At 45.2% G+C, this 12,506-nt stretch overlaps 1 protein-coding gene across 1 annotated transcript in view; it reads left to right on the forward strand.

Moving 5' to 3' along the window:
- Positions 1-12,114, forward strand: part of LOC142258025 (uncharacterized) — a 66,719-nt gene extending 54,605 nt beyond the window's left edge. The window contains exon 5 of the mRNA XM_075330449.1: positions 9,606-12,114. Coding sequence (XP_075186564.1) covers positions 9,606-10,350 — 745 coding nt within the window. The 3' untranslated portion in view covers positions 10,351-12,114. The remainder of the gene's footprint in view (positions 1-9,605) is intronic.
- The last annotated feature ends 392 nt before the right edge of the window (positions 12,115-12,506 follow it).

Genomic DNA, 12,506 nt, shown 5'->3' on the forward strand with positions numbered 1-12,506 from the left:
TAAAGAGGGCCAAGTGCTAATAGATCCTACATGTTGTCTCGGGTTAGTCCGTTCCCATACAGCCGCTGGAGCGGGGGTTGATGTTCCCCGACATGTTTCTGGGGTGTGCACTCACTGAGCCCCAACTGTGCTCTGACTAAACTCTGAGTTAACGGCTGTTATGTGTGAAGACTCCGCCCACCAGGCTATTCTGCCCGGTAACAAGGCCTCCTGAGGTAATGGCAGATATGTACTAAGACTCCGTCCACCCGGATATTCTGCCCGGTAACAAGGCCTCCTGAGGTAGCGGCAGATATGTACTAAGACTCCGTCCACCCGGATATTCTGCCCGGTAACAAGGCCTCCTGAGGTAGCGGCATGTATGTACTAAGACTCTGTCCACCCGGATATTCTGCCCGGTAACAAGGCCTCCTGAGGTAATGGCAAGTATGTACTAAGACTCCGTCCACCCGGATATTCTGCCCGGTAACAAGGCCTCCTGAGGTAATGGCAAGTATGTACTAAGACTCTGTCCACCCGGATATTCTGCCCGGTAAGGCTGCTTTCACATATTAGTTTTTTGGTATCAGGCACAATCCGGCAAAAAACTGATAAAACGGATCCAGCTCCGGATCCGTTTTATTCCTCATAGACTTGTATTAGCGCCACATTGTGCCGGATGGCCATGCGTTGTATGCGGTGTCCACCGGATCCGGGAAAAATCGTTGTCTAGCACCCGGAAAGGACGCAGCACACAGCGTTTTTTGGCTGTGAGGAAAAAAACGGACCACACCGAATCAGACACCATATGGCATGTTGTATAATGGAAGCCTATGTGCGCCGAATCGATTCGGCGTCATCCGGTATATGCCGGAAACCAACGACTGATCCGGTTTTTGTTTCTGGGCATGCCCAGACGTTGTGTACATAGTGTCTCTCTCTCTCGGTCTCTCTCTGTCTCTCTCTCGGTCTCTCTCTCGGTCTCTCTCGGTCTCTCTCTCTATCTATCCACACGAGGTCCCATGACGCTTTCAGCTCTGCTACATACAAGCTGACAGGAGCAGCCGTAGAACACCACCGCTCGCTGTGAGCTCTACAGAGCAACTGAAGTGAGTTGCGCAGTCAGCGGAGACATCACTCAGGTAGTGCTTGTGTGTGTGCGGTGATGATGGTGGCAGTAGTGCCTGGGTGTGTGCGGTGATGATGGGGGTGGTAGTGCCGGTGTGTGCATTGTTGATGGGGCGGTAGTACCGGTGTGTGCGGTGATGATGGGGGGCGGTAGTGCCGGTGTGTGAAGTGTTGATGGGGGTGGTAGTGCCGGTGTTTGCGGTGATGATGGGGTCTCTCTGTCTCTGTGTCTCTCTCTCGCTCTCCCGTTTTTTGCTGGATCTGTCGCATCAGTTTTTACACAAACTGCGATGGATCCGTTGCATCAGGCCTGATGGCAAAAAAACGGATGTGTGAAAGCAGCCTAACAAAGCCTTCTGAGGTAATGGCAGTTATGTACTAAGACTCCGCCCACCAGGCTATTCTACCCGGTAACCAGGCCTCCTGAGGTAACCGCAGTTCTGTACTAAGACTCTGCCCACCAGGCTTTTCTACCCGGTAACAAGGCCTCCTGAGGTAACCGCAGTTCTGTACTAAGACTCCGCCCACCAGGCTATTCTACCCGGTAACAAGGCCTCCTGAGGTAACGGCAGTTATTGATATGGGCATTAAAACTCCGCCCACCAGGCTATTCTGCCCGGTAACAAGGCCTCCTGATGTAACGGCAGTTATTGATATGTGCATTAAGACTCCGCCCACCAGGCTATTCTACCCGGTAACAAGGCCTCCTGAGGTAACCGCAGTTCTGTACTAAGACTCCGCCCACCAGGCTATTCTGCCCGGTAACAAGCTCTGACGTACCTGTATACATTGTATACCTCATGTAAACTGCTGTAATTGACTATATATCACATTGATGGGACCCAACTCTAACCCGTGTGTGGTGCCCCAATGTTGGGGCCTAGATGTCCCTATTCCGATCTTTCTGGCTAGTGGTGCAGGGGCAGACATTATTGATGAACAGTTTGCTCGCTCTTCTGGGTTAGAGGTGAAGGAGTTATCTAATCTGGTGCAGATTTTTGCCATTGACTCGTCTCCTCTTTCTCAGGGGGGTTTGTTGAGTGTGTACAGGATCTGAAGCTTCGTATAGGTGTCCTCCATGCTGTGCTCATATCTTATGTGCTTAAGGGCCTTCCTGCACAAATTGTATTAGGGTTTTCCTGGATTGAAACATAATCCCACTGTTGACTGTAAAACCCAATAAAGTGGAGCACATATTGTAAAGGCCACAGTCTAGGCACCTGTATTTCGGCCATTACTTCTAGTCTTCCTGGTCCTCGCTCTTATTTTAATGATGTTGTTCTCCAAGGGGATGTCAGGACTTGCTGCCACATAGTCCTTATGACTGCACCATAAGGTTAATATTGGGGGCAAAATTTCCCAAATGCAGACTGTATAATTTGTCAGGTCCTGAGAAATCATCTCAAAGATACATAACTGGGAGTTTGGCAAAAGGACACATCCGGCCATACTCGTCTCTGGTGACTGCTGGATTCGTCTTTGTTAAAAAGAAGAATGGTGGACTATGGCCATGCCCGGACTTTAATGAGCTCAACCAGATAACTGTTCATGATCCATATCCTTTTCCTCTTAATCCAGAACTGTTAATTCAGATTGTCGGTGCTTAATAGTTCTCTAAACCTGACCTTGGGAGAGCCTATAATCTGATCCGGAGCAGACGGGGGATGAGTGGGAAACTGCTTTTAATACGCTAAAGGGGAACTTCGAAAACCTGGTGATGCCATTCGGTCTGACCAATGTGTCTGTTGTATTCCAACACTTCATTAATTCATTTTCCCATCTTTTGTGGAAAGTTGTAATCCTTTACCTTGATGACATTTTCATATATTCACAGGATTATGGGTCTGCTATGGAACATGTCAGACAAGTATTGTTAATTCTCAGAGAGAATAAGTTGTATGCTGAACTAGAGAGGTGTGTTTATTCCATTCAGGAACTTACATTTTTGTTGTATATAATTTCCGCTTCTGGTTTTAGGATGGATCCCTCTAAGTTACAGGCTATATTGAAATGGGACCATCCTGAGAACCTTAAAGCTCTGCAAAATTTATTAGATTTTGCGATTTATTACAGTAATTTTATGAAAAATGTCTCTGCCACAGAAAGACCTCTCACTGTCATTACTAAAAAAGGGTACAGCCTTCTCTAGATGGTCTGAGGAGTGGACACTTTGTATGCATTTGACTGTCTTAATAATTGCTTCTCATAAGCACCTGTATTGATACAGCCTGATGTATCTCAACCCTTTACGGTGAAGGTTGATGCGTCAGAACTGGGGTGGGAGCTGAATTGTCACAAGGTCCATCTCTTGGTAAACTGCTTCAGATTAGGTCTGGTCAGGAGCAGGGCCAGGAACAGGATTCGGGCGTCTCCACCATCAGGAATATTCCTGAAATTAGGATAGAATAGGGTCCCCTAGCATAGGGGCCCCTATCCCTCATACAACATGTCGCCTCATAACAATTATGTCCCCACAGTACATTCCTCCGGCATACCGTATGATGTCCCCACAGTACATTCCCACCACACACATCGATCATAGCTGATGTCTTGTAGATCTGATCAGAGTCTGTTACAGGATCCATCGGTCGTGGTTGGTGACGTCTTGTAGATGTGATCGGAGCCTTAGTTACAGAATCCATCGCTCGTGGTTGTTGACATCTTGTAGATGTGATCGGAGCCTTAGTTACAGGATACATTGGTCGTGGTTGGTGACGTCTTGTAGATGTTATTGGAGCCTTAGTTACAGGATCCATTGGTCGTGGTTGGTGACGTCTTGTACAGGTGATCGGGGCCTTAGTTACAGGATCCATCGGTCGTGGTTGGTGACGTCTTGTAGATGTGATCGGAGCCTTAGTTACAGGATCCATCGCTCGTGGTTGGTAACGTCTTGTAGATGTGATCGGGGCCTTAGTTACAGGATCCATCGCTCGTGGTTGGTGACGTCTTGTAGATGTTATTGGAGCCTTAGTTACAGGATCCATCGCTCGTGGTTGGTGACGTCTTGTAGATGTGATCGGGGCCTTAGTTACAGGATCCATCGCTCGTGGTTGGTGACGTCTTGTAGATGTTATTGGAGCCTTAGTTACAGGATCCATCGGTCGTGGTTGGTGACGTCTTGTAGATGTGATCGGAGCCTTAGTTACAGGATCCATCGCTCGTGGTTGGTGTCGTCTTGTAGATGTGATCGGAGCCTGTTGGATACTTATGAAATATTCTATGCCTTTAACATAATTATCTGTGCTTGTAATCTTCTTATAAGGTGTGTGGTTCTGTATCTCACGTTATATTGTCCTCTATGATATCCATCTTCTCCATTTATCATAAAGATGCCGGCAGGACGAGATCCCTGCAGCTGATCCAGTTTTCATCGCTCCTTCTCCTGAATGATCCCCCAAGGATGGACGAGGACGGGAATGAGATCACCAGAAGATTATTAACCTTCACCCTGGAGATAATCTCCCTGCTGAGCGGAGAGGTAACTCCTCCACATTCCTATCATATTTATTGTATTATGTAACAAGTCAGATATCAGGAAGATTGTGAAAAGGATTCTTTACCGTTAGAGCAGTGAGGCTGTGAAGTTCTCTGCCAGAAGGATTTGTCATTGAGAATGAAGGGTTCCTCATGACAAATCCAGCTATTAATGTTGTAGAGCTGCCTGGATGTCTGTCCTGAGTGTATTAATATTTCAGTTTACGGCCCCAGATTACTGGAGGCGATTATTGATTTTGGGATTTATACTGATTATCAGATCTGGAGTAAGGAAGGAAATCTCCCCCCTAAGTGTCTCTCTCCATACACAGGATTACACAATAGTGAGGAAGACACCGGGGGACTGTGTGACTCCCCTCATCCATCTCCAGGAGTCAGGAGGGTGGAGCCCGGGCCCCATCACAGCCCCTCCCCCGATACATGAGAGGAGCAAGAAGAGGATCCTAGAGCTCAGCAACGAGATGATTCAGCTGCTGACCGGAGAGGTGACTGCTGGGACATTATACAAGAAGCACTGGAGGATTCTGGGTGATGAGGGGAGAGGTGACTGCTGGGACATTATACAGGAGGCACTGGAGGATTCTGGGTGATGAGGGGAGAGGTGACTGCTGGGACATTATACAGGAAGCACTGGAGGATTCTGGGTGATGAGGGGAGAGGTGACTGCTGGGACATTATACAGGAAGCACTGGAGGATTCTGGGTGATGAGGGGAGAAGTGACTGCTGGGACATTATACAGGAAGTACTGGAGGATTCTGTGTGATGAGGGGAGAGGTGACTGCTGGGACATTATACAGGAAGTACTGGAGGATTCTGTGTGATGAGGGGAGAGGTGACTGCTGGGACATTATACAGGAAGCACCGGAGGATTCTGGGTGATGAGGGGAGAGGTGACTGCTGGGACATTATACAGGAAGCACTGGAGGATTCTGGGTGATGAGGGGAGAGGTGACTGCTGGGACATTATACAGGAAGCACTGGAGGATTCTGGGTGATGAGGAGAGAGGTGACTGCTGGGACATTATACAGGAAGCACTGGAGGATTCTGGGTGATGAGGGGAGAGGTGACTGCTGGGACATTATACAGGAAGCACTGGAGGATTCTGTGTGATGAGGGGAGAGGTAACTGCTGGGACATTATACAGGAAGCACTGGAGGATTCTGGGTGATGACTGGAGAGGTGACTGCTGGGACATTATACAGGAAGCACTGGAGGATTCTGGGTGATGAGGGGAGAGGTGACTGCTGGGACATTATACAGGAAGCACTGGAGGATTCTGGGTGATGAGGGGAGAGGTGACTGCTGGGACATTATACAGGAAGCACTGGAGGATTCTGGGTGATGAGGGGAGAGGTGACTGCTGGGACATTATACAGGAAGCACTGGAGGATTCTGAGTGATGAGGGGAGAGGTGACTGCTGGGACATTATACAGGAAGCACTGGAGGATTCTGGGTGATGACCGGAGAGGTGACTGCTGGGATATTATACAGGAAGCACTGGAGCATTCTTGGTGATGAGGGGAGAAGTGACTGCTGGGACATTATATAGGAGGCACTGGAGGATTCTGGGTGATGACCGGAGAGGTGACTGCTGGGATATTATACAGGAAGCACTGGAGCATTCTTGGTGATGAGGGGAGAAGTGACTGCTGGGACATTATATAGGAGGCACTGGAGGATTCTGGGTGATGACCGAAGAGGTGACTGCTGGGACATTATACAGGAAGCACTGGAGGATTCTGGGTGATGAGGGGAGAGGTGACTGCTGGGACATTATACAAGAAGCACTGGAGGATTCTGGGTGATGAGCAGAGTGGTGACTGCTGGGACATTATACAGGAAGCACTGGAGGATTCTGGGTGATGAGGGGAAAGGTGACTGCTGGGACATTATACAGGAAGCACTGGAGGATTCTGGGTGATGTCGGTGTCATTGTTGTCAGGTTCCTATAAGGTGTCAGGACGTCGCTGTCTTTCTCTCCATGGAGGAGTGGGAGTATGTGGAAGGACACAAGGAGCGGTACGAGGAGGTGATGATGGAGGAGCAGCGGACGGTGACATCACAAGGTGAGAAGGGATATTGTACACACAGATATTATGGTGTGCAAATCAAAATGGTCCGTGGAGCCTCTGTTAGGAGTCTCAACACGGAACATAGCCAGATATGCCTCCGGGAAGGACCTAGCCAAGGAGTGGCTCTTTTTAGGACTCCACCATAACCACCATATTAAGTGGCCCTTTTAGTCAATATCCAACTCGTTGATAAGTTTAAAGATATGACAAGGGAATTACCAAGGCCAGGTATCCACCCACAGACAGCTGTTTCGGCGTATTGCCCCTCATCAGTGTGGAGTAATATTCTGGCCAGGTGGGAGCAATTTCTAGTAAACCAACAAGACAAAACAATCACTGATCTCGGGGAGACCAGCCAGAGAAAACACTGCCGGCAGTCAGCGAAGGCGCTCAACACAGTGAAATCCTAGGTGCAGATTCACCTGGCCAGACTCCTACTCCACACTGATGAGGGGCAATACCCCGAAACAGCTGTCTGTGAATGGGATACCTGGCCTTGGTATTTCCATTGTCACATCTTTAAACTTGTTAAGAGTTAGATATTGACTAAAAAGGCCACTTAATATGGTGGTTATGGTGGTCTCCTAAGAAGAGCCACTCCTTGGCAAGGTCCTCCCGGAGGGATATCTGGCTACTTTCCGTGTCAAGACTCCTAACAGACGCTCCATGGACCTTTTTGGTTTGCATACTTCCCATGGAGCATTGCACCTAGGATTTCACGGTGTTGAGCATCTTCGGTGGCTGCAGGCAGTGTTTTCTCTGGCTGGTCTCCCCAAGATCAGTGATTGTTTTGTCTTGCAGATATTCTGGTGGGCACTGGCTGGCGGGTTGATGGGATCCTTTTATATTGTGCTATATCTCTGCAGAGATGGAGATAATCTACAGGTTACACTGCTGTAAGGCTGTGCGGCCGCGGCACTGAGTTCAGTTGCCAGGAGAAAATGATATTTATTCCTCCGACTTTGTGTTAGGGACACGGCTATCCATTACGTGGAAAGCTGTTCTGCAGGCTCGGGAGTGTTGGTAGCAGAAAGAGACAGTGGGTAGAAGTGAGTCACACATCTACTTCGATAGTCTGCGGTCAGTCCAGAGGTCTGCAACTCCCTGCCGCATCCTGTGCGCCTCTTCTGATCAGTATGCAGTCAGTCCAGAGCGCTGCAGACTTCCTGCCGGCATCATACACTTGTTACCGAGGTCTGCATCATATTTTTTTGGGAAATAAGCTCCCGATAATCTGCGAGTATAAGTGCATCCTCAGTCCTGCTGCACTCACTTAGGAACTAGAGATGATCAAAGCAAGTGAAGTCACATCTACTGATATATGCTGAGATGTGTGCATGACAGCCAGGTATCCTGTTACCATCCCACTCAAGACTCCATGCAGAATTGAATAGAACAGGACAAACTCCTCGCCTTCTCTGATCAATCGAAGATTGTTACAACAAGTACTAGGAAAGGAGGGAAAATGTGTCAATGTGGTCAGTGTGGAAAATGCTTTTCAAGACACGTAGGTGCTTTATACATACAGAAGAATGCACACAGAGGAGAAGCCATACTCTTGTTCAGGATCTGGGATCCAGGGTCCGGGGCCTATTGATTACTTCATGCCCGTCCCTTTGTTCTGATAGGCCATAGATTATTTCAACTCTGCAGCCTATAAAGCTCTGATCCTCTGCTCAGGAGGGAGGACTGGCTACTGTATAGAAATGTAAAATTAATGGTTTCTTAGATAAATATCTATAGGGGTCGTGAATTCAGTCTGTGTCTCCACAGATGGATCCAGGAGGACAAATTCCCACGAGAGATGTCCCCGTCCTCTGTGTCCCCAGGATTGTCCAGAGGAGAAGCACAATGTTCTGGAGACTCATCAGGTAGATGGCGCTGAGCCCTGGACCGGTTTTGTATATGGGAGACATTTCTGCCCCTGCGGTCATAGGTGTCATAGATATTGGTGGTCACTTGTATTGTGCTGATTGTTACATCTGATATATCAGGGGGAAGATCCGACTAATATTAAAGTGGAGGAAGAAGAAGAAGAAGCGATGATGAGGGGGGATCAGCCGTGTGTGAGTGACTGGAAGGCGGAGAATCCAGGAGAGGTTTCCACAGGTGAGTAATGATGACGGGTGGGTGACGATGACGAGGGGGGATCAGCCATGTATTAGTGACGGAAAGGAGGGGAATCCAGGAGAGGTTTCCACAGGTGTGTAATGATGATGGGCGGGTGATGATGACGAGGGGGATCAACCGAGTGTGAGTGACTGGAGGAGATTCCAGGAGATTTCGCTTTGTAAGAAAGCTGTCAATCATCATCAGCAGCCTTAGAGGAAGCCTGCATGGGAAGGATCTAGACTAGTCTCCTCTCCAGTGATGATAACCAGCTGTAACTTTTAAAGTACGGTATTTTTTTCCATGAAGCTCCAAAGCATATATCTGACTGTAGTATACAGTGGGTTCCCTTTACACAGCGTGTTATAAGACTAGAATCCACATATACAGTTTTTGGACTAGTTTTGAATGCTGTTTTTTGGGGGTGTTTTTTTTTTTAACCCAAACTGTCATTGGAATAAACAGCGAAACCTCTCCTTCCTTCAGGATCCTATTACGGCTTTGGGTCAAAAAACTGCATCAAAAAGTGCAAGTGTTTTTGTTCAGCCTAATAGAAATGTTTTATATTCTTCGGTTTATAATGAAACTTACAAAATCCATTTTAATCTTAACAGAAAATTGCATTAGGAATTCTGAGGGAAATGTAATTTTATTGCTGAATTACAAAGTAGAAGATGAAGATATTAAGCAGCAGTCTTCAGGACTTGATGTGAATGTACGACTTCATAGTAGAGATCTAAAATATAATTTCCTTTATCGTGAGGAATCTCCTGACCAATCTTTTGTTACTAAAAGTACATGTCCGAAAGAAGGCAAAAGATTTCAATGTAGTGAATGTGGAAAACACTTTACAAGACGCTCGAGTCTCCATGCACACCGAAGAATCCACACAGGGGAGAAGCCGTACTTCTGTTCAGAATGTGGGAAAAGATTTATAGATAAATCAAGACTTATTGTACATAAAAGAATTCACACAGGGGAGGAACCGTACTCCTGTTCAGAATGTGGAAAGCGCTTTAAAATAAAATCAAGTCTTATTAAGCATCAGAGAGTTCACACTGGAGAGCGGCCGTATTTATGTGCAGAATGTGGGAAATACTTTAGAGATAAATCAAATCTAACTGAGCACCAGAAAACTCACACAGGAGTGAAGCCATTTTCATGTTCAGAATGTGGAAAAAGCTTTACCTGGAAAGCAGATCTTGCTAGACATCAGAAAATTCATTCGAGAGAGGCAAAATTTTCATGTTCCCAATGTAGAAAGTGTTTCACAAATCAAGCAATTCTTGCTGTACATGAGCGAACCCACACAGGAGAGAAGCCACATTCATGTTCCGCATGTGGAAAATGCTTTACATATAAATCAGCGCTTTTAAAACATGAAATAAGTCACACGGGAGAAAAGCCGTATTCATGTTCTCTATGTGGGAAATGCTTTACAGCTAAATCGAGTCTTGTTGTACACGGGCAAAATCACACAGGGAAGAAATATTCATGTTCAGTATGTGGGAAATGTTTTACACGTCAATCATATCTTATTAGACATCAGAGAATTCACACATGAGAAAAGCCAGAATGTGTGCAGTATTGTATAGGTAAATCATATCTTATTAAACAGCAGAATTCACACAGCTGAGAACACTTGTTCATATTTGAAAGGCAGGAAATGGTTTTTTTCACATTAATCAACTCCTGTTCTGCATCAGAGAATTCACACAGGAGAGAAACCGTATTCGTGATCTGAATGTGGGCTGTGCTTTACAAGAAATTCGCATGTTATTAAACCTCACAAAATTTACACAGGAGTGAAGCCGTATCCACATTCTGAATGTGGGACGTGCTTTACAAGAAACTCGCATGTTATTAAACCTCACAGAATTCAGAGGAGACAAGCCGTATTCACGTTCTGAATAAGGGATTTTGTTTGGTGATGATCACCAAGTTTTGCTTTGTAAGAAAGTCACTGATGTCCTGCTCCGAATGTGGAAAATACTTTTTTTCCTGAATGATTTCACAAGGGACAGGAGACAAATTCTTTTTCAGAAGTGGGAAATATTTTGCACCCAAATCATGTCTTGTTCATCTTGGGAGATCTCTTATAATGGAAAAAGACCTAATTATGTTGAAAATATAGAATTCGGTTTACACAAGAATCTGATCTTGTATAATACCAGAGAATTCACAAAGGTGAGAAGTCAGATTTAATTTTCAGAATGTGGGAAATTGTAGAAGCCGTTTGTTCTATATGTAAATAATTTTTTACATATATTATATAGAAGATACCAAATTTACACTGTTATAGAAGCTGCCCACTGACACTGTACATTAAATCAAAGGGTTAGGTGTTGTCCAGTGAAAAGATATGAAATGTTTACAAAAAAGTGAGGGGTGTACTCACTTTTATCATATACTGGTGCATATATATTAAACTTTTGCCTCCACTCCTATGATTCAGCCAGCAAAATGATGGTTACCATTTTGCTGAATCGTATGGAGCGAATTGTAGCAAGTTGATATTCTGCAAACTACAAATCTTTCAAAATTCGAGAAGAATTAAATTCAACTCTGATAAATTTGCTCATATCTACGTAATACAATGCCGCGCTCCACCTATTAACCCCACGAAAATAGAGAGCGGAGGTAAAAAAACCTGCAGGTGTCTGTATAGAGAGCGGAGGGAAAAACCTGCAGGTTTTTCCCTCCGCTCTCTATAAAGACACATCTCCAGGTTTTCCCTCCTCTCTCTATACAGACACATCTGCAGGTTTTTCCCTCTGCTCTCTATGCAGACACATCTGCAGGTTTTTCCCTCTGCTCTCTGTAAAGCCACATCTGCAGATGTGTCTTTATAGAGAGCAGAGGGAAAGTAAGGGTTTACACTATATGAGGGAGTCGGAGTTGAAGGTTTGGCTTTCTGACTCCACAGCCCTGGTCTCTACTGTATGTCATTTTCATCTTTGAAATGTCTTTTCTTCAGTATGTTAAGTTTGGCTGGATTTTTTTTTTTTGAGGGAATCTACAGTATCCTTCTTATTAATGAAACTATTCACTTTTGAAATGACTTTAATGTAAAGAGAATGTAACTTTTTCACAAAAATGTTGCTTTAGTCCTTAATTTTTCTTTTTCATAAGAGGTAACTGGACAAAATTTACAAAGAAAGACAGCTGCACTCTGAAATGCTAAAGCATGAAAACCATGAATGTAAGAATATAGATATGAATTACTACTAAAGGAAATCTATGGAAAAAATGAGATATTTAGCATACATTTATATTACTGCTAAATGAAATATACTGTATATACAGTGCCTTGCTAAAGTATTCGGCCCCTTGAATTTTTCAACCTTTTCCCACATTTGAGGCTTTAAACAGAAAGATAAAAATGTTCATGTTCTGGTGAAGAATCTACAACAAGTGACACACTTGTGAAGATGAAGGAAATTTATTGCTTATTTTACACTTTTATAAAAAAATAAATAACTGAAAATTGGGGCGTGCAAAATTATTCATCCCCTTTACTGTCAGTGCAGAAAACTCACTGCAAAAGTTTGAGGATCTCTGAATGATGCAATGTTGTCCTAAATGACTGATGATAAATATAAGCCCCTGTGTGTGATCAAGTCTCCGTATAAATGCCCCATCTCTGTGATAGTCTCAGTGTTCTGTGTAAAGCGCAGAGAGCATCATGAAGACCAAGGAACACAACAGGCAGGTCCGTGA

This window comes from Anomaloglossus baeobatrachus, chromosome 1 (assembly GCF_048569485.1).
Source record: "Anomaloglossus baeobatrachus isolate aAnoBae1 chromosome 1, aAnoBae1.hap1, whole genome shotgun sequence".
NCBI lineage: Eukaryota > Metazoa > Chordata > Amphibia > Anura > Aromobatidae > Anomaloglossus > Anomaloglossus baeobatrachus.